The sequence below is a fragment of the Dermacentor silvarum genome, chromosome 2 (assembly GCF_013339745.2).
Source record: "Dermacentor silvarum isolate Dsil-2018 chromosome 2, BIME_Dsil_1.4, whole genome shotgun sequence".
Classification (NCBI taxonomy): Eukaryota; Metazoa; Arthropoda; class Arachnida; order Ixodida; family Ixodidae; genus Dermacentor; species Dermacentor silvarum.
The window spans coordinates 140935142-140962997 of record NC_051155.1 but is presented as its reverse complement, the minus strand read 5'-3'; the positions used below and the strand labels follow the sequence as shown (position 1 = coordinate 140962997).

General features: G+C 42.8%; 1 protein-coding gene and 1 long non-coding RNA gene across 4 annotated transcripts; one reads left to right on the top strand and one right to left on the bottom strand.

The window, feature by feature from the left end:
* The first annotated feature begins 2221 nt into the window (after window positions 1-2221).
* On the top strand, window positions 2222-19941 carry LOC125943171 (uncharacterized). The gene is made up of 4 exons (XR_007465618.1): window positions 2222-2723; window positions 4042-4107; window positions 7641-7707; window positions 19806-19941. It is a non-coding gene; the product is annotated as an uncharacterized LOC125943171 (long non-coding RNA).
* Window positions 19656-27856, bottom strand: LOC119441866 (uncharacterized). 3 transcript variants are annotated; one of them, XR_005190018.2, is made up of 4 exons: window positions 27744-27856; window positions 25605-25818; window positions 21514-21613; window positions 19656-21450 (listed from the first exon to the last, which is right to left on the bottom strand). XR_005190018.2 is itself a non-coding variant. In XM_037706504.2 (4 exons), the coding sequence occupies exons 1-4, from the start codon at window positions 27652-27654 to the stop codon at window positions 21067-21069; spliced, it is 699 nt and encodes a 232-aa protein (XP_037562432.1). In that variant the 5' UTR covers window positions 27655-27775; the 3' UTR covers window positions 19656-21066. The 3 variants fall into 3 exon arrangements, 1 of the variants encoding a protein (XP_037562432.1); XR_005190017.2 differs by having other exon boundaries at window positions 25605-25813; window positions 27744-27852; XM_037706504.2 differs by having other exon boundaries at window positions 25605-25813; window positions 27649-27775.

Genomic DNA, 27856 nt, shown 5'->3' with positions numbered 1-27856 from the left:
TAGACCACATGGAGTCTTTTTAAAATGCCACCAGTAATATTCTCGTTCTGTTTAGCATGCCAACATGCCCACAGACGCTAACGTGCCAAGACAGTATGCTTGGCAGAGAATTGAGATGATTGTTCCTAATGCAATATTTGAAGCCAATCATCCAAGCATAACCGTTTCAGACATCCAAAAAGCGGCATCTGCTACTTTCTGCATCGTACTGAATTCTGGAAAACTTCACTTCTAAAATTGCAACTGAACTGCGCAAGAGCAATTGTCATGCCTTTAGCAAACGCCTACACGTGACGCGGCATTTATGCCTCACAGTTGCGCGAGCATGAAGCGAGACCTTATCCAACGGCGATCTTATTGAATTGTTGTGGGCTTGCATGCTGACTTCTTGTGAGCACAGTGCATGGGCTGATCATGCCTGCTCAAAAGTGACGATCATCGTGCTCAAGGTCATGATTATTACGCTGTAATTAACCATACTGATGCGTAATTGACAACGTCTTAAATTAGATGGAAAAAAAAAAGACTGCAGCTCACCGCTGCATGGTGTGAGGCCACAACAAAGTGGCATCGAGCAGCCTAGCAACTGTTCGGGAGCGGTGGAACAGAAAGAAGGGGCAAAGAAAATTGGGGAGCGTGGTCTGGCGCAGGGTTTGTGCTCGGCTAGCTGCCATTGGGTGCAAAGCGACGAGTGCAAGTGACGCTGCCCTGTTGTCTTTTCCCCATGCTATTTTCGAAGCCAAGATTTCGAGACATCCGGAGTCTGGCGCAAAAGCTTTTTGAGATAACAGGTGAGAAACACATGGGTTGGCAACACGGCTGGAAAAAAATTAAACGACTGATATTTTGAGATATCAGAATTCGAGTTAACAACGGTTTACTGCAATTAGGGTTCTGCATTTTCAGCATTTAATTTTGGTAAGATGTTGAGCTTATGTTCTTCGAGTTTATCATTTCTTTCTTTTCACAAAATTTCCAATTATTCAAATTTTTGTGTAACATTGGGAATTATTGGATGTTATAAAGAAGAATAGGACCCATGCAAAGATGTGCAGGGTAAATGGGAATATTTACTGAAATGTATGTGTACCTGTGTCTTTTACTTACTACAGCAGGTGTTTACAACTTGCTGTTTAAACATGAGTATATAGTTAACACGTTATCACTGATAGCAGTCGGCACTATTTTTGATAAATTACTGATAGCATACTCTTGACGTTAGCACTAAAACTTTGGAAGGCTAGAAGACTGAGTGCACAGTGAAAGAGAATTAACTGACTGCCATAGAACTCAATGTCTCCAGAACAATCAGAAGTCAGCAATGTTGGAAGTTATGTCCTGATGGCAAATAAACTTGCCAGTGGGAACTTCCACAAGTTGTTGCTGTCAGCTAGAAAATCAGCTCATAGATCTAAATTGAGTGAGGCAGCTCAAGCTTCACACTGACTCACAACTTTCACCTTGCACCAAAACAATCTGCATGTATGTCGGCAAAATAAAACTCACTCAGACTTGCTCACCGAATATATTTCTTGCTCAGGACCTACTTGTACCCTGCTCACCAAAATTCTACTCAGCTAGGCTCATTCAGACTCGGACTTGCAGGTCGGTATGAATCTGAGTGAGTCTACTCATGAGCGAGTTTGCCGACCTATGCTTCAGTGTACCTTCACAGGTAATTTTGAGTTTCTTTGTATCCAGTGGCAGAAGCGCAAGATCTGAACTGGTTCTGGGGCAGCTACAATAATCAAGGACATCTAGCAAATTTATGACGTCAGGTTTGAAGATCATATTGAATGGGTCATGACCATGGTTGAGCAGCGAGTAAAAACGAACTCTTGGTGTTGCGAACTGCTTTGTGTAATTCAAGAATGTTTGACTGTGTTGTATGGTGCTGTGGGCTGTATATTAAATGCCTCTTTGCAGTAGCGCACCCACGATCTCTGCCAGGGGGGGGGGGGGGGGGAGGGTGACAGTTTTCCTTAGTTTACCAATACCATCTAAACAGCACAATTTCTTCACCGGAAATTGTCAAAAAATGTGCTTTTTGCGAAAGTTTGTGAGTGTGCAGACGATTGCGTGTATTACATCTTAGTTGCAGTACTCAAAGGCGCACGGAAAGAAAAGTGGTTAAACAAAAGGGGGAGTTAACTCGGCCTCAGGGGGGGGAGGGGGGGGGGGTTACAACCCCCAAACCCTCCCCCCGTCGGTGTGCCAATGCCTCTTTGGCTTCCTTTTGTTGGCTGTGACATTGGTGAATTTGTGTTTTATGAATAAATATAGCAGGCGTATAGCAAGGTTTTGCACAATATTACTTGAGTTCCTTGTTTTCTGCTAGAAACCCAAAACAAAATGCCGGAAAATGTCCACCAGTGAAATTTTTACTGATTCAGACATATTTGAAAAACACCGAAGGAAAAAAACAGGCATTTAATAGTCAGCAAATGTCATTAAGTGAGCAGGTTTCTTGTATTATGGTCACAAAATTGTATTGAAGCAACTGATTGCTTGCTGTTTCGAGCTAGACATATGTGGCACCACCTATGACGTGGTATGCATACAAGGCAAAAAGCATCTGTTCCCAGTATGCAGTCACACAGGAGTTAGCTATATTAGAGCCTGGTAGTTAAAATCAAAGTTTGCACAAAAGAGAAGCTGCTCCTGTGCGTTGTAGCTATGGATGTCACAACGAAAACATGAACAGCACTGCAAAGGTACCAAAGGTAAAAGTTGTTCAATTATCATGGTAATATTGTACAGGCTGAATGGTCTTGGTGCTGGATCAGAGCTGGGCACTACACACTTTTCCAAAGACAGACATTTTTTTGTTGGGCCCATAGATTACACATACAAGTGCATGAAGTAAACTTAATTCTATAGAAATCTTTGCCCCCTCTATATTTCGATTAATCTGTTGAAGCTTTCCAGACACTTTTCTACATTTGTGTGTGCATCCATGCATGCATTGGAGGAGGGTGGGCAACCCAGTGTGGACAGTAGTTAAAATTTTTATATTTATAAATCATCCTTAACACTTTTAGCAGGTTACATGTGGAACTCTCAATGTTACATTAATTTTGCCACCTTGTCTTGAAGTTTGAAGTTTATTGGTCTTTTTAGAATACATTGCATTTTTACACTTGTTTGTGTAATAAATTTAGAGTGATTCATTGCTCTCGACAGTGTCACTAGGGAGACCATATTATGCCCAATATGGTAAGCAATTGAGTATCAATGGTCACAAAATTGTATCGAAGCAACTGATTACAATGAAGGTTTGCAGCATATCGTACCCTAATTACACTACAGATGTTACTTGAGATTTAAATACTGGTCGCTCAATTCTCACCAAAAGTTTATTGTTTGTAGGACCATCTACATTTGGCATCAGGCAATGTCTGCACGACTGCTGAACACGGAAAGTTTTCAATGACTTCATAGTTAATGTTGTGCTTGATGCTCAGGTTTGATTAAAACTTAGAACCACATTAATCTGCATTCATTATTAGACTGAGATAGGTTGTTTTAACTGGCATAAACAACATATTAAAAAGAGGTTTATTGTAATATTTCAATGCAAACTGGTGCACCACTAGGCGAAAGAGGCTGATGGGTGGCAAACTTGCGAGAAACAGTACAGGGAATAAAACCCGAGTTCAGACCACAACTCTTTGTGTCATGCTTCATTTTGCAAATCAGCTAGCACGCACATACAAAGGTGGGAAAGTGACAGCATTATGGTTGCTAAAGCACCCCACTGACATTTTTTTTTCATTCTAAAGCCATGAAATGCCCGCAGCTGCTCATGTTCTGGTGTCACTCTCGCGTGTATGCGGTATACAGCACTGCTGTATAGCAATTCACAAGTCCTATAAAGGCAATACACTGGGAGTATCCTTGTGCAGCAGCTACTTGGGTGCCATTTTGCAGTACGTGGTGTGACTATTTGCCCATGAGAAACTATTTGACTAGAACTGCTTTAATGCCCAAATCTAGGCTTGGACAGCTGTTCTTTATTCATTCTGAATTTTTTTTTCCTAGTTTCAGAGGGCTTTACTGAAACGTCGTTGATGTCACCTATTTTTGGACTTGTACGGTAGTCGAAAGGTAAACGTTGCAGTTTCTGAAATGCTTTTGAGGGGGGTCAGAGATAATTACTGCTGTCAAGAGGCTAAAGTGTGGTGACACCCAGGGAGCTCTAGCAATGCAAAAGTCGAAGTAACAGGCAAAGAAAGCTTCGTTTTAATAATTTGGTTAAATCAGTTAAACATTTAAATCACTTGTTCTATTTTGACTGATAGGCCGATATTCTGTGCAAGTACTTAATTGTTTATCCACTTATCAGCTCAAACAGGGCTCATTCAGATTGACGACTCGCAGAGGTCGCAAGGTGAGCTGTGCACTACAGCCTTAGTTCTGCTGTTCAAAGCGCGAGGAAACATTGGAACGAAGGAAGCCGAGTCACTCACCCCGCAAACAGAATTTGCAATTATCATAACCTATAGGTGGCTAGGCTGTACATACAATATGGCAGACATTGAGTTGATCATGACGCTGGCGGAATGTGTACATCTGGAGAAAAGCAGAGTTGGTGCTGCAGTTCTCCTCCTATGTACGGTATTACATATGGTATTACATAGGCAGGGAAGCGACAAGGCTGTTTCATAAATGCAAAAATCTTGGGTACATGAATGCACCTGCATTGAGCGCTTAAATGCATAAAATGTAAATACTGCAAACGCAGCAGCCTGTTGCGTCTTTAGCACGAAATCATTGATGAGAGTTTGTCACCAAGTATGAAACCATCAGGCATATCGCACAGTGAGAAAAATTCTAGGAAATCTGCTTCATTATTTTTTTGCCTGCACTGTAATCAACAGACTGGCATTCAGTTCACTTCTTTATTCAGAGAGTCCTGCAACACCACTCGGATATTATTGCAGGGGGCAATTGTTTACAAAACAAGTCAACATTCTTGCAGTCCATCCAATCCGCTGACAAATTGGATGGACTGGAAACAATATGAATACTTAAGTCTGCGCTGAAACGACACAACGTAACCTTAAATGCATGATCTCTGCCTGAATAATGAGGGGGATAAAGATACGCTCTGGAAGAAATTCCAGATTTATTCTGGTATATTGAATGAAAGAGCTTAAGACGCAGATTCTTACAGCAAGCACTGCATTAGAGATACCCAGCCTAGATCTTCCTTCATTTTCGTAATGCTTGAATACTGGTTGTATTTCCCAAGAACAAACCTTGCAGCGACAGATCGTATACATTCAACAGCATTGATATGTACTCCGTGAAAAGGATCCCACACAGGACATGCAAATTCCAGGACAGGCAATACATATATTTTATACACGACTTCGTTCAGCTCTTTACTCAGATGTTTTAAACTGCACTGTAAAAAAATCACCAACCATTACAATTCCCTAATGCAAAATTTGAGCGCAGCGCTATACTTGTTTTCATTTCCCAATATATTGGCTGGTGCGGACAGTCTGTCTCGTGCGGCACGTTGCGAATGAAGCGAAGTGTGGCACGGCTGCCTCGCTAATAGGGAGATCACAAAAGGCAGCGAACGGGTGACGCGTGGGCACGATTCACAGCAGCTGCCGCAGACAGACCTCCGCTCATGCAGCGCTTTGTTTCCATACAGACGACACGCGCTAGTCTGGCGCCATCTCATAGCCATCGTCGCCAAGGTCGATCCAAATAGCTCGCAAACCTTCGGGCGAAAAGCGATTCAGAACAAATGGTCACCGACATCAGCAAGGGTGGTTATGGGAGCAGCAATTGAAGCGCAACTATGTGAGGAGGGAACAAGCAATGGGAAAGAAAAAAGAATTTTTTAAATAAAGCAAGACACAGTTTGATTCATTCAATGAAAATAAAATTCCTAATAAATTTTATATACGCGTGGCAAAAAAATAAAACACAACTCTATTTTACTTTTTCATTATCAATAAATACCGTTTTTCAGCACCCACCACAGGAAAGGGCGTTGACACCACTATCACTTGCAATGCTATGCAGCTATTGAAGTGTGCAGAAAGGTGCGCTCGTAAAGTTCACCTGTTACAATATGCCCCCCTCACACGTGCTACTTTGCATGTCGACATTTGTCTGAATTTCGTTGTGCGGGTAGTTTCATTGTTTCTTAACCTGTTAAGTCAAAAGTAGTGAGTTAAGACCACCAGATAATTGTTTACTTTAGCTGATATTGTGCGGCTGCGCTGGCCGACAGGCTTTGCGACTGACGATAGGACCAGCCCTCTGCACCCAAAGCTTTCGTCGGCGGTGCAATTTCGACACCCGTACGGGTGACCTTTTCCTGTATCGCTTTCTGCACTGAAAGCTCGAAACGCCAATCACGTCGAATGGTGGGGCATTTGAATATACAGCTCTAAGGGCAGGCCACCACAACAAATTTCGCACCTTTGAGAACAAAATGACGTCACTTCTGTCTTTAATGGATATGGCGTCCCATTATTTTTTCTTCTGCCAGAGGTGTTCCCTCGTCACACAGATGGCGCTAGGCCCCATGAACCACCGATGAACCGCCATGTTTTGAACAAATGGGCTTCTATGGAAGCTTCACTACCAGGTATATTTACCTATAGTCGTGTCTGCAAAGCCAGTCTTGCGCGGCACTACGCTTTTCTTCACGCTTTCGCCGTGCCCTCTTCCTCTGCTTTCAGCCTCATGATTCCACTGCACCCTTCTCCTCCACTTTCCTCCTTGCGCTCTCTACGCTATTGCAGTCTTTCACCTCCTGCTGCGCTCCGCGTTCGCTTTCATCCTTCACTGTGCTCGTTCGCTTGGTTACAAGGGACAACACCGCCGCTCGCCGCAGGAACGGGTGCCCAAGAGCTGCGCTCTAAAATCAAGAGAGCACCCGGCCCTTCTAAATAAATTATTATTGTGTTCTAACTGTGACCTGTCATGGAACAACCAAACATCTAATTATTAATGTTGGCATATTTCTTTGTGCTGGTCGAAGGCTGTCAAATTCTGTTTTGTATTATGTGTCATTGTGGTTATTATAGGTTACGAAGTAAAGATGAAAAGATGAAGTGCAGTTTGTGCTTGCATAAGCAGCTTCTTCACTAATCCACTGTAGTGAGTATATGCCATAATATAGGGAGCAAGCAGGCAAGCAAGCAAACAACTTAGTCAAAGAATTCTATTTTGCCCTTTGTGACCAAACAGGAAGAGCAACTCTGGAGGCATGTCTGATAACTGGTTATGTGCCTTTATGTGTCTGATGGAAGACTCGATCAAGAAATTGGCCAGCAGCAATCAAAACCAGCGGAAGGTCAGAATAGCCATTTTAAGAAATATTGCCTGTCTTTTCGACTCTAATTTTCAGTCTTTGAAGAATGCAAGGAACAAGAAGATAATGGACAGAGACGCCAAAACATTGGGTAGTGCATCCATCCTTCAGAGATGATTGGAGATTTGAATCCTACTAGCATTCTTTCTTATGGTTGGTGGGTAATTGTTGATATGTCTTATGTAATGCTTTATATGAAAACCCAAGTTGGCATCCAAAGAGGTTTATAGAAGAGCGGCACATGCCCAGTGACCCAAGTTGGTCCAACGGTTAGTTTTGCACCTGGTTATTTCAGCACAACAGCCCAGAGGTCTACCCATTTGACCATGGACTACCTAGTGACCCAAGTAGATGGCAAGGAGGTAAGGCACACACATAAGAGACATACCACAAACTGGGCGAAGTTCCCAAAGCATGCTAATAGTATTAAAAGAGTGCCACCAGTGAAGCAAACCAGACAAAAAGATGTGGATACAGCAACTGCCAGATATGATAAGGTCAGGAATAAGAGGAAAGCTACTTTTCTGGGCACTTAAGACTCAGAATAACGTGACAGGCATCTTAAAAGTGGCCTTTCGTGATGCACTTGAAGCATGCAGAATCTAGCAGTCTGTGTGCAGCTTTTTACAGTGAAGCGGTTAATAACACTAGAAGCGCATAAAAATGCTATATGCCAGTTTTAACGTTTTTCTGAAATAACTGTGTTACTCACGAACTTTATATTTTCATTGTGAGGAATCTTAGGGGCGGTTATGCAAGTAAGTTTTAAAGTGTGATTCCTTAGAGGTCAAATAAAAATTGCTGAAAACTCAATTCCAGCTCGTTTAGAGGCGTTATATGAAACGCGAAAAATGTTTCCTCGCTTTTCTAGGAGGACCAAGAATGGCAGAGCTTTGATATTTACAGGAAATAGGGGCCACTCTGTAGGTAATATTACCGAAAACTTGATGTTTGTTGGTTACTTATGTGCTTTAAAAACAATTGCTGAATACTCGTCTTCTTCCAATTCTTATGCATTATATGAGAAATTTGGTTGCTTCTTCCCGGTCACCTCGGTTAAATACACAAGGCAAAGGTGTTTATATTTCATTGAAGTAAGAGGCATGTTGCGAATGAAAAACAAATCTTTAGCCTGTGTAGGTTAATTACAGCCTTTGTAGAAAGTTCCTCATTCAAGCGTACAAAAAAGTGATACTGCCATTAACCTCAATGTTTCCCAGAATCATAAAACAACTGTACAAGACATCTACTCAAAATTCGGTCCAAATGGGGAAATGAAAATTTTAATGTGAGGTGAAACTTTCATGTTCCTAGCTTAAGTAGAAGCTTTTCAAATAATTACACAACCCTCGTATTTTGGGGGGTTTTTTTATGCGCCTTCAGGGGTTGGTAGTTGGTTTCCTCAGTGTCCTCAGTGAACTAAACTAGGCACCTTGTTTATATTTGGCAAAAATAAAGGGCACTGTCATAGAAACGAGATGAGACAGCTGCGTTCGATTCGAACGAAATCAGGATTCTTTTTATTTTCTTTTTATTGCTTTTTTAGCGCGTGCGTCTTTGGAGCCCGCCATCTTTTTCTTTCTTGTGTTGTCCGCTCCCATGAGTTTCAATAGCTTCCGGCCGCGAAAAGTTTTCTTCTCATCAGTGGAAGGAACCTTCAAGTGCAGGAAGGAACCTTCAAAAGAGCAAGTCCTTGACTTGCTCTTTTGGAGACTTCGTCCTGTAGTTCTTTAATCATACGATTGATGTCTCTGTTGGCCTTCTTGAACCTCCTTGCGTTGTCACTGTAAATGGTGCAACATAGCCCTTGTCTCGCTGTAAATCTTCGGAATGCATGTAGGAATGCTTCTGTTGTGTTGTCCACAACTTCGAGATGTACAGTTCGTGTGCTAGCACATACAAATATTGCAACATACTGTTGTGTAGTACCTTTCATCGCGTCTTTTATAAGCAACGGACCCGCGAAATCCAAACCAATCAATGCAAATGGTTGTCGCTCATTGTCTCTGTCAGCAGGAAATGTGGCTGTGTCTTGGTGCAGCGGTCTGGCTGTCAAATCGTTGGCACTTTAGACATCCATGAATTACCTTCTTCACCAGCTGTCTTCCTTGTATTATCCAGTACTTAGTTTGCAAGCTGTGATAATGTGACTCTTATTCTTCCATGCAGCGTGAGTTGATGAATTTGGCGTACCAGCAGCTTTGTACCAGTCGTCCACTTTGGTAGCACAATAGGATGTCTTTCGTTGTGTGTTGGTCCACTTTGAAGCAGGCGACCTTTGGGTCTTATCAGTTCTGTGTTATATTTCCATGGAAGTCTCACTGAATATCGCTTCTCTTCAAATTTTAAGTGCCTCTTGAAGTACTGAATCACTTCCTCTTCTCTCTCGGTTTCTTTCTCAGGGCACTTTATGCCTAGAGTTTCAATATCCCAGAAATGGCTGAGTTCTGTCTGTATGTCAGAGTTATCCACGTTGACATTAGGTACCATTACGGTTGACTTCTCCATTATTGTTGCTGATATCTTAGCTTGACCTTGTACTGTCCAGCCAAATATGGTTTCTGCTGCTGTCAACCTTTCTTCTAGTCTTTGGATCCCACCTGTCATGACTTGCCAATACTGGTCTGATCCAATAAGTATTCCGATTTCCATGCATAATGTGCTTCTACATGAACCATCAGCCAGCTTGAATCCGTCTTCTTCATACTTCTTTTGGAGTGAAATAGGCAGGAACAGTAATCTTTCTTTTGAAATTATGTCTACCTCCAGTGCTTCCAGTAACACTTTTTCACTACTGTAGGCACTTTTCAGTTTAACTTCAACGGAATTCATGACTCTTTCATTTTGACCTCCTCCAAATGAGCCTATCGTGAGTCTTTCTTTTCCTTTAACTTTACAGCCAAGTTTCTCAGATAGGTTTTTCAGTATGAATTATCTTTGGCTGCGAGTATCCATCAGAACACGACAATAACATGACTGCTTACTACCTTGCAGGCGCGTAGCCAGGGGGGGGGGGGGGGGGGGGGGCTGATGGGGCTTCAGCCCCGAAATTTTTTCGTGCTGACATGCACCGCCGACCAAAACAACCACCGGCGCCGGGAATCATTCTGGATCTTGTCTACAGTGTCTTTTTGACGCTCGAAAAGACATTTCGGCTCGAAAATTGCCAACTCGGGCTGGATTTCATGGCAATGCCCATGCACCTGGAGTCGCATAACGTAAGGAGCCCCAGCCGAGCACAAAGTTTCAAGGGCTTTTCGATAGCGAGCGGGTGTGTCGCGGCATCTTGCAACGGCACCGGAATTATACGGAGCGCATGGATTTCAATTCCGAAACTTGATGTGTATCAAGTTCTCATACACTTTTGACGTGAAAAGTGCACTGACATTTCCAAAGGCGTGCTTCTGATTTTTAATTCTGGAACTTTCTGGCTTTAATGTTTTTATAAACTTGTTTTATGCACGCACTCGAACGCGCGTGTCCAAGCCGTTCCAGAAATGGAAGCACGCGCTCGCAATCTTCCACACACATGAAAATATTAAATATCACCGTGACTGTCAGCTGGCATCTGATAATTTTCTCCAAAAATTTTCAGGAAGCACGCCTAATGTGATCAATAACCTGGACCAGGGCAGGCAAAGTAAAATAAGAGAAAACAGAAGAAAGTCAACGGCCTATTTAATTTCAGACAGTTCTTTTTTGCGGGCGGCAAGGTCTGGCTCTCCGTGGCGATAGGGACACTGGTCCTATGAATTTAAGCAAAGCCCCCGCTGAAAATACTGGTATTTCCAGAGCGCTTCTTCGCATGCGAGTTGATTGTGGAGATACATATCTCAAGAACTATTTGGAAAGTTGCCCCAGTAATGCCTCGTATTTAAACCAGACGTACAAAACCAAATTATAGAAATTTGTGGTGAAATTATCAAAGAAAGCCTAGATGCAAAAGTGAACGCTGCAGGCTGCTTCTCCGTACTTGCTGACGAAACGACGGATATTGCTGGAATCGAACAGCTTACTGTTTGTGCAAGGTACGTAAACAAGGATGTCAACGATATCGAAGGAAGGAAGGAAGGAAGGAAGAAAAATAAGAGGTGAAAGGCAGAGAGGCTAACCAGGTTAAGTGTCCGGTTGGCTACTCTGCACAGGGGGATGGGGTAAGGGCAGAAAAGATTAGAAAACAAGAGAAGATTAAAAAGAAAAAAAAAAGAAACGTATCAGTCCGCACATTCTATAGTTTTTCACTAAGTCCCGTTTCTTTTAAAAAGCGTACTAGCGCTTTTAAAGCAGTTCGTTCCAACGTCGGCTGGGACCAGGGACCAAGTATTGTGGCTTCTGTAAGAGGACGGCTGTCTACCTTGTCGAGCGTGGTGCTGATGAAACGATATCGAAGTGTTTTTAGGTTTTAGCACAGGAATAGATGCCCTCTCTTATGGAGACTGCAGGTTATATGTACATGTGTACAAACTGCTGCAGATTCTAGTCACCCTTCTAGTGCCACTGCCAGGGCAGAGAGATTTTCAAACATGAGATTACTAAATAACTACTTGCGCTCTACAATGTCTGAGGAACGCATGGTCATGCTGGCGCTTCTATACGCCCACAGAGACGTCGCCATCAACGTGTCCGAAGTTATTGAACGCTTCGCTAAACCTCCCCGATGAGTGAAGTTTATCATTTATATAGCGAAGCAGCAAAAATCAATGCCTGTAAAAATATCTGTTCCTTCACGTTCCTATATAAGCTCGTAATTATGAAAATGTATGACTGTTCATTACCTTTTAAAACCACAGAAGTTTTCACCATTTATTGTAACAGTTAGCATGATGATCAAAATTATCCTGGGAATACAAAAATTACGGGGACTATCAATAACCAATTTTGACAAACCTTGCTCATTGAAAGCCCGGCACAACCAGCATTTCCCAAGAACGCACTCGGATGTTGGGTAAATCAACTTGCCGCATCATATGTGGCTTTAGTTTGTAATTTTCTTTCCTGTTTAGCTACATGTTCTTACTTCTTTTTTGAAACGAAGCAATACCCTTCTTTAATTTGGGGTGCAGAATAATTGTTGCCGCTGTGCAGGCAGTTAAAATACACATTTTCGTATTGATTTCTGCATTCTTTTTCTATTATTCTAGCCACATGGTGCTGTCGCAATCGCAGCATGGCCCAAATGCATATCACGATTTCTGAGATCATAGTTTTGTTCTTCCCTGGATCGTCTGTCTTTATACTCGTATGCGTGAAGTTTACTATCTGTGACTGCACAACATGTTTGTCTTGTTTGACGCATTATATACAGTGACGTTTCCTTAGATACGTAGATTTATTGCAGACTTATACGTATATTTAAATATCTTGTTGTTTTGTGTACACAAGCAGTGAACTTGTTTCACGCGACACTTTCTTGCCGTTTATCTTGGCATTTGTATATTCCATTCTATCTTCGCATTTCTAATCTACATTTTGCGGAACTTCTGCTTTTTATATGTACTCACTGTTACGACTATAATTTTGGTGCAATTACAATATACGACCAGTAACATCTGCTCCTGCACAGTCCATTGCAACGAAGGACAGCGTCATTGAGGTTTCTCCCTGGTCGTTGCATATCTACAAAAATGTAAACAAGGTTGTTGAATGACAAAGATTCATCAAAATATTTGTCCTCAACTTGTTCATTTTATGGCCTTTACGTTTTTCATATCAGCTGCATGCACTGCTTTGCTGGTTTCGAACTGATATAGCTCTAAAGTTCGCGTGATATTTTCTTTACTTATTAGATAGACCAAAAAAAAAAACGCGGAAGCATTGATATCAGCTATTTCTGCCACAATTTTTGGGACATACGAAGCTATTCTTTTATAAAACAAACACATAATTTACTTATCTTGACAGTGCGTAGCCGTTAAATAATTTGTTTTCAGCATCTAATATAAAATGGCATTGGCAATGGCAATGCAGTTATTATTCATGTATGTGATGCCTCGACAACTTTTACAAGGAGGAAGCCGCGTTGCAACTTGAGACCCCCCCCGAACAAAATTTCTGGCTACGCCACTGCTACCTTGTGCTAATGCAACTGCAGTCTGCAGAAAAACACTTGATGAGATGTTCATAAACTGACAAGTAAACATTTTCTCTTCCTGATTTTCAATTTCACCAGGAGTAGATGCTGTACACTGTGCTGTCAGTTCTTTGCTTTGGCACATAGACGTCGCATGCCGTTTTCGACATATCTTGCACCTAATGTTTGCCTTACATATTTTAGCAGTATGGCGAGGCCTGGTACAGTGGAAACATCTGTTTGCCTCTTTGAGCTTCATTTTCTTGTCCTCATAAGGCATTGTTTTCCTACAATCATCAGTATAATGAGTAGTATTCTCGCAAAATATGCAAAACTTTGCACCTGTATTTTCAAAGTAACAGTTCATGTCTACTGCTTACTCTCAGTTCTGTTGCCGTAGTTTTCTCTCCTTTCTGTCGACAATTCTTCTCTGCACTCTACTTGATCTTCTATGTATTTCATCAAGTGCCTAAGAATATCTTATTGACGAGAAGCCACATTCTGATCTTGAGCTGAAGATCTACTGATCACTTCTCTTTGTTTTAACTGAAATTCAATGTACATGTCCACTGCAAAGCTCTTTTCAGGATCGGAAGCAACATCGATGCATAGGCTCACTCTTCAAGCCTAAGGATTACAATCGACGTATGTGCACTTCCACCTTTTGTGACAGTTCTCTTAAACCGTCATGGTTGTTGCAGCTTGCCACTGTGTTCAAGTTAGTTCTTTCATGTGCATTTATACCTAGCACACCATCTTTTCTGTACCGCTGCTTGAGTAGATCAACGGCTTTCCCATAGTTACTGTCGGAAAACTGTAGTCCCTCCACAGCAGCTGCCGCTTTTACGGTTAGTGATGACAGAAGGTACATAAATTTCTGATTTTCGTTTAAGTCGGTTCTTTCGTGTACAGCTGTTTCAAATTGCCGCCAAAGTCTCTGCCATTTCATTTATCAGCGTCAAACTTCATTATTTCTAGCTTTGGTAGCTTCACTATTGTTGCTTGCTGCGATTATCTAGCTTCGCCATTAAAGTTGGGTTGCTCCCTCGCTGTTTCTCGTACTTCTTGCTGAGAAAGGTACGCGTTGATGCTGTGCAGAGCATTTATTATTTTCAACTCGTACTCAGTGGTTTTCGCAAACTCTCAGCTGTTTCGGGTGTTATGAACTGCTCCATCTGCTCGTCTGCTTTCTTTAGTGAGTCTGCAATACCTTTAATCTGGCTGGCTATCAGCGAGATCGCTGTAGGATCCCGATTCTCCTCCAGTTTCTTTTCAGCATCGCTCACTAGGTTTGTTATTTGCATCCTCAGGGTTTTTTGCTTCTTCAAAATCACTTCTCTGTTCATCTTGAATAACTGAGGAAACTGCTGGTCGCGTACAGATTCTAGCGGCGAGACATCATCCGAGTCTTGGTCGCTCTCTGTGTTCGTGCCATTCCTTGCTGTCTATGTCTCGTCTCGCTGCCGTTGGTTCGCTCCCGGGCCTCCTCTTCTTCCATCTTCTGTGGCCAGTCCGTCGTTCTGGTAGTCCGTGGCCAGATGGAAGAGGAGTAGCCACTATTCCTGGTCACACACCATTTTGGGTAATGCGTAGGCAAAGTTCGAAGTCTGTGACTTTGCAATAAATTGTGTATGCCAGTGCTCCAGAGTGTTAAGAGTGTTTTACGAGCAGTGCAAAATTTAGCTCCCCACCCTGGAGTATTACATATACCACTGAGATCAAATTTAGCGAACACAGGGGCAATGCTATGGTAAATTTGTATGTAAAGTTGAATGCATGTTGATCACATACAGCCGTTTGCAAAAAAATTCTCTTAGCAAGTGCTCGAAAGCATTATATGGCCATTTGATGCTATGTTTCCCAGTGTTCCGATGGATCTCTGTTAATGCAAAGTTCATAATCGGCGAAAATAAGGGGCATGTCATGGGTTATGTGTAGGCAAAATTTAAAGTGGTTAGGTTAATTATGGTCTATGCAACAAATTAGGCATTCAAGTGCTCCTAAGCATATATGATTGAGTGGTCCAAAACTTAGCATGCAGCCCTGACATAATTACAAAAGCCACCAATATCAAACTTAGCAAAATTGAGCTGACCACTATGGAAAATCTGTGCGCAAAGTGAAATGCACACACATCAAATACAGCTTTTGTTAAAAAAAATTCTTAATCAAATGTTCAAAACTGACACACAATCTTTATCAGCCATGTTTCCAAATGTTCTGAGATAATTGTGTGTTACAGAATGTTTATATTTTGTAGAAATAGGGGCCATCTTACTGTGTCGCAAACGTTTAGCCTTTCTTACCTAATTAAAGGTTTCGCAAGTTATTATTGAACCCTCATTCTTTTGGTATTCGCATGCATTATATAAGCCTCTCCCGGTATCCTCGGTGAAATAAACGAAGCAACTTGTTTATGTTTTGTGAAATTAAGGGACAAATGATGGGTGATCGAAGTGGGTGGTTTATTTGCGGCAATTGCAATAAGTTAAGTAAGGAAGCATTTCGGAGTGTTGCGCGTATGTATTACGAGTGGCGCAGAGTTTAGCTTGTTGCCCTAGCAGAACTACAAATGTAATTGAGATCAAATTTACCACGGTAATTGAGATCAGATTTACTATGGTAAATCTGTATGTAAAGTTTAATTTGTGTGAAATAAATAAAAGCCTTTGCAAAAAAGTTCTTGAGCAAATGTACGAAAGTGTCAGACAGCCGTTATCAGCTAGGCTTCACAATGTCCAGAGATAGCTCTACATTACACCAAGTTTAGTGGAAATTGGGGTCACGTTAAGTGCACTTTGTGGCAAAACTAGCATTCCTGACCTAATTTGATTTGTTGCAAGTAATTACCGAACCCTCGATCATTTCTTTTATTATGCATCATACGAAGTTCGTAGTAGGTTTCCCGGTGTTCTCAGTCAACTAAACAAGGCACCTTGTTCATATTTGTTTGAAATTAGGGGCGGGCTATGGGTGATGTGTAAGTGAAGTTCAAAGTGTGTGGACTAATTACAGTCTTTGCAGTAAATTACATATGCAAGTGATAAGAAGCGTTATGTATGTTGCTTACAATGCACAGTTCATCTAGCAGCTGGGAGAATTGTGGATGCAACTGATATCAAATTTTGCAACAAAATAACAAAAATTTAAAAGAAAGAGGACAAGGGGGAGGGAGGGGGGGTTGGAATGAAGGAGACCATGGTTGTACACACGCTACACATGACAAAAGGGCTACAGAGCGACAGAGAAACACTGCACATCTGCATCATTTCCCTGCCCTACACCACATACACCATGTCTATGGCCTTTAAAATGGGGGAGATTGGTATTTATAGATTACAGAATGGAGGAACAGAAGTGGAGAGGGAGCTGGGTACTGATGCCAGATCCTTTAAATATGTATGCGTTTAAGCAGGCATTGTTAATCCGGTGGAACCAGGTTTTTTAGAAAGCAGGAGCTAAGATTATTACTTCAGTCATTTGAAATTGAGAGAGAGAACAAAAAAAGTGGGAAAGGAAATAATGAAACCTATCCAAGTAAATTGAGTTATATACACAGTTGCTCAGCCATGAGTAAAAAAACGATTAACCTTGCACTCGGCCGCGCAACGCTTGAAATAGCGAAGCTGGGTGATCGTAGCCCAGCATTTTCCGGAAGTGCGCGCACACTTTTCATCTTATTACTCATGATGATGATAATTTCTTTTCGCATGTCTCAGGCTTATGGCCGTCACTGCACGTTGCATAGTGCAGCTTGCAACACTGACACTGCGTTGCGATGCCTACAACGCATTCGAGCAGACCCGCTCCGTGAATGCGTCTCTCTCTCTCGCTCTCATAGCGCGCAAAACCTCTTCACCTCGCAGAGCACAAGCGTACGAATGCGCCAGCTGTGAATGAAGACGACGACGCTCGAACGCAATCATATGATTCGCATAAATGTATGTTCTGCAGGTGTGGCTGTATAGCCTAGTGGTTACGACGCTCGCTTTGGGACCAGGGGTATGCGGGTCCCGCCTCGGCAAGAAAGTTTATTTTCTTTCTTGGTAGTTTCTTGATAAGCACCACAAATTACGGCTGGCTTAAACAGCTTCACTGTTAAAATTGGAAGTCGAAGCAAAGAGTACGTGGACACTTTTGGGCAAAACAGTAAGGTTGATCTGGGTATGATAGTAATTTAGTTCAAAAAAAATTAACAGTGAAAAAAAAGGAAATAAGTTCATTTGGTGATGTTCTTCCCTGGTCTAAATAGGTAAGAGTGCAAAAAAGTTAAGGACTGTTGGTTATAATCTTGCCATTAGTATAGCAGATGGATTCCAAGAGCTCCCTTTGAAACATTTATATACCTGTTGGTTGTAGTATAATAAACTTGTGAATGAGATATAACTCTCTTTATTTTTTGTCTCTCGGAGAACAAAAGAATGACTGAAGAATATGAAATTTAATGCATTCAAAACTATGACCTGTCAGGTTAAAATGCTGCACGACTGCTTTTGGAAGTTTCCTGGCGGTGCCCGCACAGTTTGTTTTATCTAACATTCATTGGCTGTCGTGCTCTGCCGATGTTTGCATTCAAGCATATAATTAACATTTGAACTATTGCAGGGGGCAAAGAGTAAGAGGCAAAGGTGTACTAATGAATAATCACGGCCAGTGACAATGCGTGTATGTCAGTGAAAAGGGTGCAGCTCCTGATACCTGCACATGTATGTAAGCAGTGCACGAGGCTTCTGGCTGTTAATAATGTGTTGTTTTTACAGATGCAACGGATGCGTCAGGGCAACCATGGGTTCTTCTACAAATTATATATTAACCCTTTGCGGTCCGTTGTCGGGCCCTGCCCAACAACGCAACACGGCCGTAGCGGTCCACAAGGGTGTTCGGGGGTTAAATTTCGCGGTTTTTCTCACTGCGATTCATGCGCATTCTTTGTATACATGACAGTAGCGCACCCAGGATCTCTGCCAGGGCGGGGGGGGGGGGGGGGTTGACAGTTTGCCAATACCATCTAAACAGCACTCATTTCTATTTCTTCACGGGAAATTGTAAAAAAAAAAGCGCTTTTGCGAGTGTACATACGATTGCGCATCTTACATCTTAGTTGCAGTACTCAAATGTGTAAGGAAAGAAAAGGGGTTAAACAAAAGGGGAGGTTAAATCGGCCTCAGGGGGGGGGGGGTTACAACCCCCGAATCCCCCCCCGTCGGTGCACCACTGATACATGATGTGCCATCTCTTGAGGGATCAGTAAACTTTGTTTGTTGAAGTTTACTTCTTTTTGCACTAGGGTACTGCACAATGTTCAGCATGGCTTCTGGATACCAGAGCGTTCTCACTTGCACGTGGAACCGCACGTTCACGCGTTTCGCTGAGAAGCATGATCACTTTTTCACCGCGTGCGTTTTACGGTGGTGCATTTAGTGAAAGTGATGATGACTTCAGTGAGGAAGAGAATTACGTGCCTCCATCAGATAGTGATGACAGTGATTCGACAGAAGCGAGTGATGAAGACGACGGCGGCGGAGACATTTTGTCGAAAGACGATGAAATGGTGGCAAAAGCTTTTTTTCTGGCTTCTAGAGGTTTCCATTGTCAATAGCTTTATTTTGAGGCACACACAGCTGCAGAATCATGGTGAGCTAGAACAGTGACACCTGCAGTACCGCTACAACCTCATCCAACAGCTGGTGGGTGACGCGAGGGCTAGAGCCAAAAAGCGGGGCCCATCTGCGTGGAAGGAGTGCGAGGAAAGGCTAGATGGGAGGAGCCATTTCATCTACAAGCTCCCAGGCCGAAATAGCAAAGACTGTGCTGTTTGTAGCGATCGAAAAACAAACGGAGGCAGGAGGGAAACTGTGTTTTTCTGCAAAACCTGCAGTAACAACCCTGGCCTGCACCCAGAAAAATGCTTCGAGCGGTATCACATGCTGCTCAAATATCGGCAGAGGAGTTGCCTGCAGAATACAAGAAAAAAAATAAATATCCTGTTAGTTTTTCTTCCACAGTGTGTGTTTTTCTTCGCGGTGCCACAAACTGGCAAAATAGTTTCGGACCAGGACAGCCGGAAAGCAGGTAAAAGTTTCGGACCGCAAAGGGTTAATAAATGCGTACATGCTATTCTTTAAAAGGCCCAACACCTGGTTTCAGCATTCTAAACAGACAAGCATGGTGTGTAGGTCACATGCTGACAATCGTGTCTACAAAGTATCAAACTTCTGTATGGTGCAGAAGCAGCAGATATTTCAAACAAAAGCCCCGGTTTACGGTTCTTTGCAAGGTAGCCCTGCTTCCTGCCAGAGAAGCAGGGTCACATGTACAAAAGCCTCATTAACACACTGCCTTCAACATTACTGATTATGGTCAATGACTTCAGCCAATCATTCAATGCAGAACATGCCAAGCCACCACTGGAAGCGCACAACGCAGCAAGAAAAAAGAAAAAGAAAGAAGGACGCGGACCTCATGATGTAAACATGGTGTGGCCACCCAACTCTGGTATGGGAGAAGGCAAAGAGAAGGAATGTGGCGTGTGGATGCTACTCGAGGCAAAGGGAGAGCTGTCTACGTTGGCAGCGACGCTTGGCATGTGGTTGCATGGCGGCGTGACATTTCAATTTCTCTTATCTCTTCTAATAATCAATTTGAAAAATACATGCGGTGGACCGCTTCCGAGACAACATTTTACAACTTGCAGTGCATAAACCAAATTACCAATGGGGACTGGTGAAAGGCCCTTTAAATTGTTTTTGTAAAGGAAATTAAGGCGCTTGTAAACGCATGCACAAACTTGGAGACGAGCAAAGGTGCACATTGCTGCAAGACAGGCTCAATCGCATGATGAGATCAGAGTGGGGACACATCAAACAGATAAATGCCTGTCTTGCGACAACAAACATTTACATGCAAGTCAGCACTTTGGTTTGTTTATGCGTTCATAGGTGTGTCGCTACATGTTCGCACATGTCTCTCTACAGCAACAATGGCTAACCAACTATGCCCACAAATATCACCTTCACGAAATTCTTTTAATTATTATGGTAAAAAATACAAATACAGCACTACACAAATTGAACGACAAGAGGAGGAACTGAGGGGCTTGATAAAAAAACAACAGACAATGAAGCCAAAGAAATCATAGAAGAAATTAACTGTGGTTTTATTTAAAATGTACATTTAATAAGAGAAGGGTAATGAAAGTGGACTAAAAGATAACTTGCAGCTGATGGGAGCCAGGCCCATAACCAACTGAGCTACAGCGACAGCTATCCCTCCATCAACTTCCTAAACTACTTATGTGTACTAGAACTGGTCCTGAGAATGTTATCCAGCAAGTAACACTGGTTAACACTACCAGGGCCAAATCTAGTACACATGCATATGTACTCAAGAAAGTTGGCGGAGAGATAGCCATTTCGGTAACTCAATTGGTAGAGCAATGCATGCTTAATGCAAATATTGTGGGTTCTGCTCCCACCAGCAGCCAGTTACTTTTTCGTCCACTTTAATTTACCTTATTTTATTTTATTTACTTCTACATTTCAACTTGTTACTTCTACATTTCAACTGAAAGCAGTTATATCTGCCCTATACTTTCCTTCGCTTCATTGTCTCTTGGCTTTAATATGCAAAAGGCATACACTAAACACAAACACTAATCACTAAATTCCTTTACAACTTGCAACAACTTGATTTGCATAGCAAGACGTCTTTCTTCTCTGACTTCTCTCATGTGCTTGAGCAGAGACATTGCAAAATATTTCAGGCCGTCCGGTGGTTCGCACGATTTGATGGCACTAGAGACCTCGCCTAATTGGTTTACTATTAACTGATCCTCGTCTTCATTTTTCCTTTTCATTCCCCTTGATTCTGCAGAACAATCGCTTTCTGATGTCTCTTGCTCATGACTGCATGCCGAAGCTAGAGTTGCTTGCGATGGTGGCCTGTTGTGGTGGGCCTGGGAAGCCTGGGATACCAGCACTTCTTGGAGCACTGGCGACTCTCGTGATTCCAAGCAGTGTTCAGATTCCAGAGACTCCTGTAATAATATGGACAATGTTGAAGCTTGTGCATGGGATCTTTTGCCCATGGCTGATGATACCTCAATTGTTACGTCACAAAACTGGCCCAGCTCCAGCAACATGTCAGCTGGACTTCCCTTCTCACTTGGCGAGAGCACTGGGGGAAGATTGCCGGATGTCCTGCATGTGACCATAATAAAGTTTGCCCACATCATGAACGTGCACGTAAATAATGCAACGTCCTCAAGGCTGAAAAATGTAATTGCTAAAGTCCATTCACCTCAGTTTTAAGGTGTCATTTTCATGGCAGTCCAACACCAAAAGTCTGCCTGGGTTTTGTAGGGACACAAGTAGCATGCGTACACAAGCAGAATGAAATTTTTTTTTTTTGCATCCACTTATGTAGAACTGTGAATTGTAGCTTCTGAACTTTGTTTTGCTTCTGATGCTTTTAAGCAATTCTTAAAGGGGTCCTGAAACACTTTTTGAACACTGTAAGAAACCATTACTGATCTGCTGTACAGGCTGCTGTGAACATGTGAGCCAAATATTACTGCACTGCATGCGGCACGAAATTTACAATCTACTGTCAAACACAGCGAAAAATTGCTTGCGCTCGCTTCCACAACGTTGTCTGCTCTAGAGCACTGCACGGGCCTGGGCTGGCGCGAAAGCCCGGGCCCAGCCCGGCCCGCGGGCCGGGCCGTCCGAAGCGTTTGTCGGCGGGCTCGGGCCGGGCCCGGGCTTAAAGCCGCGTTAAAGCCCGGGCTCGGGCTTGAGGCCGCGAGCCCAGGCCAGGCTCGGGCTTGAAGCCACGGGCCCGGGCCAGACTCGGGCCCGCTCATTGAAGGGCCTAATTAGGCCTTCGAACACACGCGACCGTTATGCATTGCATGTTTCAATGTATTCTGTGCGAAGCTGAAGTGACACGTGCAAGATGACTGTCATCATCATCATCAGCCTATATTTATGTCCACTGCAGAACGAAGGCCTCTCCCTGCGATCTCCAATTAACCCTGTCTTGCGCTAGCTGATTCCAATTTGCGCCTGCGAATTTCCTAACTTCATCACCCCACCTAGTTTTCTGCCTTCCTGGACTGCGCTTCCCTTCTCTTGGTATCCATTCTGTAGCTCTAATGGTCCATCGATTATCCATCCTACGCATTACATGGCCTGCCCAGCTCCATTTTTTCCTCTTAATGTCAACTAGAATATCGGTTATCCCCGTTTGTTCTCAGATCCACACCGCTCTCTTGACTGTATATCTTATCAGATGACTACATCTTATCAAAGAAAATAGTAAAACAGATGAAGTTCTCATTTTTAACAGCGGAGGTGTTTCAGCCGGGTCTAATGTTTCCGCTGAATACAAAAATGTGGGCCGATCCTGGCAGCAGTGCAGAAAGGGTCCAAGCGCAATAGCACATACACCTGTGAACTAGCGAAGCTGAGCCTGGTTAAGTCTAGCTAAGAATGGTGGGGACTAATTGCATATCGATAGGAAATTGATAGCCAATCAATAGATAGTCGATAATCGATCAATAATCAATAAATTCCCAAAAATGCTGGGGATGACTTTAGCCTAGCCCAAATATGTGGCCAATACCTTACGATAGCCAATCGACAGCCAATCAATAGCTAATCGATAATTGATCAATAATCAATAAATTCGGATAAGTTGGTAGTGCTTAACCTATCCCAAATACGTGGCCAATATCTTGCAATAGACAATAGATAGCCAATCAATAGCTAATAGATAATCAATAAATAATAAATCAATTCCGGGAAATGCTGGGGATGACTTGGTAGTGCTTAGCCTAGCCCAGAAGCCCGGACTAGCTAGGTGCCCATCATCTCCGCTGTCTCTTTAGCATTGCGCCGCCAGTGCAAGCTACGCTAATTTTTTTTTCTTTTCCGCAAAAACGAACATTGTTTCCGCGCAAGGAAAAATAAATTATACAAAGAACCACTCCTGAAACCATTTCCATGTTACCGCTTTTGCGATCGCACTATTACCAGTTTTAATACTATGGCATTATTTTAGCGCTAAGGCCAGTTACTTTTTTGCTTCAATGCATATAACAGCGTTTTCCTCAAAAGGTTAACTGGAACGCCCATGCATTTCGTCGGACACTTTGAAAGTTAGTATATCGAAACTGGTTCAGTCCTGAGAATTCGTTCGAAGTGGATATGCCATGCGAACTCAGCGGCTCTAATCCGTAAATTGAAAGATGTGCCGTAACATAATTAATTAAAAAGTTAATTCGCATAATTATGTTAAATGTTCAATTAGGCCATCAATGTCAGAATTAGCTTGGAACTACATAAAACAATTAGCATCCTTAGAGCGTCGTCGCATTAATGCGAACACAAGAAATCCTGAGATATGGTCCATTCCATACTTCAGAACACTCTATAAGCTTCAGTCGTTAATACATTACCTATCATTCACTTTGAACAGATACAAAAATGGCGGTAATTTCAGTAAGAAAGAACTCAGCTGACACTTTGGTCGCTTGTAGTGTATCTGATGTGATTATTATTCTGCCTTTGTGTATGGTTCTGAGTATATAATGTAAATCCTGTTTCGTTTTCTTAGCAAATGTTGATCTTGTAAAATTCAGTCTCATGCTATGTTGTATAGGTGGTGTTGCGTTGTTTTGTATAGCTAGTATTGTTATTGTAGTGTTGTTTAAAATGCATTCTGTTAAAAGTTTTTCCAATTCTGTTAACTCGCCGTGACGCAAATATTCTTTGTCTTTCCGTTCATAGCTATTTCGTCTATGAGGAATTCCAGCGAAAGCTGGAAATATATGTGAATTATTGTGCATGTGTGCACACTGTTTGCTGTACTATTGCCTTGCCTGGTCTTTTGGGTCACGTCAAGCTACATCATCATCATCATCATCAGCCTATTCATGTCCACTGCAGGACGAAGGCCTCTCCCTGTGATCTCCACTTACCCCTGTCTTCCGCTAGCTGTTTTCAACTTGCGCCTGCAAATTTCCTAACTTCATCATCCCATCTGGTTTTCTGCCGACCTCAACTACGCTTTCCTTCTCTAGCTATCCATTCTGTAACCCTAATGGTCCACCGGTTATCCATCCTACGCATTACATGGCGTGCCCAGCTACATATGTCAAGCTACATATGTAGCTTTTAGTCCAAAATGACCGTCCAGCATGTAAACTGGACAATAAATTGATTTGATTCGATTGATTTCGTCGAACACTTTGAAAATTATTATCTCGAAACTGGTTTAGTCCTGAGAATTCGTTCCAGGTGGATATGCCTTGCGAACTCGGCGGCTATAATTCGTAGATTGAAAGATATGCCATAACATAATTATTTAAAACGTTAATTAGCATAATAATGTTAATTCTTCAATTAGGCGTTTTGATTTATCGTGGAAATAATGGCCACCTCATCGAGTAGTTTAGATCAAGGATTATAATTGCGCTATCTGCCACAGGCAATCTTTAAAAATTTGGTTCAGCTAAAATGAAACGCCCTGTATATTTGCATGCTAAATGACATCATAGAACTATATCGTACAAATCAAGGTAAGTGCATGCGCACCACCAGAAAAATAGTAGCACAGGCAATGGGCCGGATTACTGATGTTCCCGTGGGGGAAACAAAGATTTCGGCCTTTTATTGCTTATATACTGCAGCTTATTAAACCTCTAGAAGGTGAGGCTGACAGATACGGCACAATCTGCAAGTAAAAAAAAAAATATTTTTTTTTCCTACAGGCCGGGCCTGGTCATGCACACGCGGGCCCTAGCTAAGCTTAGTAATGAACGCCCGGGCCCGGGCTCAGTAACACGGGCCCGGGTCGGGCCCGGGCTGGTCTCGGTCATGTACGCCCAGGCTCGGGCCGGGCTCGGGCTTTGTATTACGGGCCCGGGCTGGGCTCGGGCCTCATAAAGCGGGCCCGGGCCGGGCTCGGGCCGAAAAATCAGGCCCGTGCAGTGCTCTAGTCTGCTCTCGCTTCCGCATTGTTTTCATGCAGCGTCATTGAAAGCAGCTGGCCCACCAACACTACTGGCTGATTTCGTGGTCGAAGGAGCATTCACAGCAATATATAATTGCCGATTTTGAGTTAAACAAATGAAAAATAGGTCTCTGCGATCTCAAAAAAAAAAAAAAAAAACAGAAAAATAATTACATCTTTGCACTCTGTGTAGCTGTGTCTGCGGTGCACGGCCTCCAAGATGGCAGCGGTGTGCTGCGTAGTGTAGTCCACTGTGGCCACCACGGGGTGATGTGACGAGCCCTTTCGCCACTGCAACACTCAACTTCTGGCCGGAGCTTTGCCTTCTTGGCTTCCCTGCTGTGTAGCTTCCAGCACGCTAGCGAAGAGGAAAGGACCTGCACCTGTACTTTGTAAACATAAAGTAATGGTATTGTTGTTTATGTAATGTTCTAACACAAGGTTCTATCATGCTGTACTGTATTTACTTCAAATGTTTCTGGCTTGTTACTTTCTAGCTCTTTCATTTTGTGTTTTAAATTCATATCGTAGTAAATTACTTTTGTTAACTCAATGTACAATGTCTAAACACAGCATGTAGCATTCAGTGCATTCATTGTATTTTGGAAGTTATTTATAATCATGTCGGTTGTCTTGCCATCTGCCTTGTAAGGGTTTCCTGGCCCTGTCATGCTGTCAACAGCAGCTTTTAGCTCACAACCCCCCCTCGCCACCCCCAAGATATATTTTTCCTCTCTCTCTCTCTTTCTGGGAAATAAAGTGAATTGAACCGTTATCTTGGAATACGCTAGCAGCAATCGATACGGTTATGACAATCTTACAATTCAGTTGCTTGAAATAAATTGCAGTGTCTTTTTTTTTGCGATTTTCCTGCATGGTTCACCCAACTTTGTGCACATTTTCCCACATGGGAACCCTATTCACAAGACCATGAACAAAGTTGCGATGTGGGAGCCGATTCGTTAAATTAACTATTTTGTGGTCAGTGTTTGTTTTCATCTTTCATGTGTGTTCTGACCCGTAATGATTTTGTCATACTTGTGATTACAATCTAGTCATTTCTGAGGTCATGAAATGCAAGGAATACATGCATTTACTTGAATACAGAGACTTAAAATGCCACTGTTCAATAAACAGGTGATTGCGATAGTTACAGTACACTCCCGTTAAGATAAAGCTGCTTAAGCCGATTTTTTTATAAGAGGAACAACATGTTAACCTATGGTTGGTTTCCCATAGGCCCAATGCAAAAGAAATCTGTCTAAGATGAACTGCTAATTTGGTATAGCCTGATTTCACCAGCCACCACTTATGCCTGATACACAGCTCCGCCCGAATCAGAAGACTTAGAGGGAGGCAACTCCGCTGGCTACATAAGCACATGATGTTTCTGAGGACATAAACAACAATGCCAGTATTGACAATAACGTGGCTGGAATTCTGCAGTACTGACACCATAGAAACAGTAAGGGATGAGGTCCTCAATGTGTTCTGCAGGCTGGTAATTAGGCAAGGACACTGCTGATGAGACACAGGAAACGGCATCATCAATTACGCATCTGAAAATGCCGTCAATGCTTTGGTGCATTTTGTGACATGGCACAGAGTTGCATGGCGCCAGCAAGCAACAAAATGCAATATCAAAGCCATTTACTGCATTTACCGCACATAACTTGAGATCGCGATCAAATTTCTGGATTGCGATCGAGAAATCCGGTCCCGATTGGGCACGATCGCGACCCAAAGTGCACCCCTGTAAAATTCTGAGCACTTAGTTACATATGTGACGGCAGCGTAGGGCAGCACAACTTTCGCTGTCTCGGCCCACAAGCATCGTCACACGTATGCGTGTTTTTAATATGCTTGTGCTTGGCCTGCCTAAGTGCAGGCCAAGCCTCAACACAGGCATCGGTTTTGTGCGCAACAAAGAACCAACGGCGACTCCCAGTGTCGCGGCTGGCAGAAACCACAACTTGTTTCAGCACACGTGCGGACGCTTACGTGCCGTCCCCGTGATGCCGGCGCACAGCTAAGTTGCCAATTGCGAAGCAGGCGCTCATACATACGCTCATATCATAGAGTAACATATTTTACTATATTACCACAATATTACGCTACGCTGATATCTGGCGTTGCTCTGATAACCACGCCGCTTGCGCGTCTCCTCTCTATCCAAACCATTTGAATATGTCTAAAGCGCGGGAATCAGTTCACGTACTTTCATGTAGTTATTGCTTTACCGTGCGTTTTCAGAGCTGATACTTTTCTCTTGCACTACTTCGTTTGCGATAAATTAACAACAGCTACGCTTACCTGACGCGCCGACGATACACTTTTGCGCGCGAGTTGCTTCCTTGCTTTCTACGGTCTCGTCTGAACTCTGAAGGGAAGCGAAACGGCGCCCCTTTCGCGCATGTTCTCGCGGT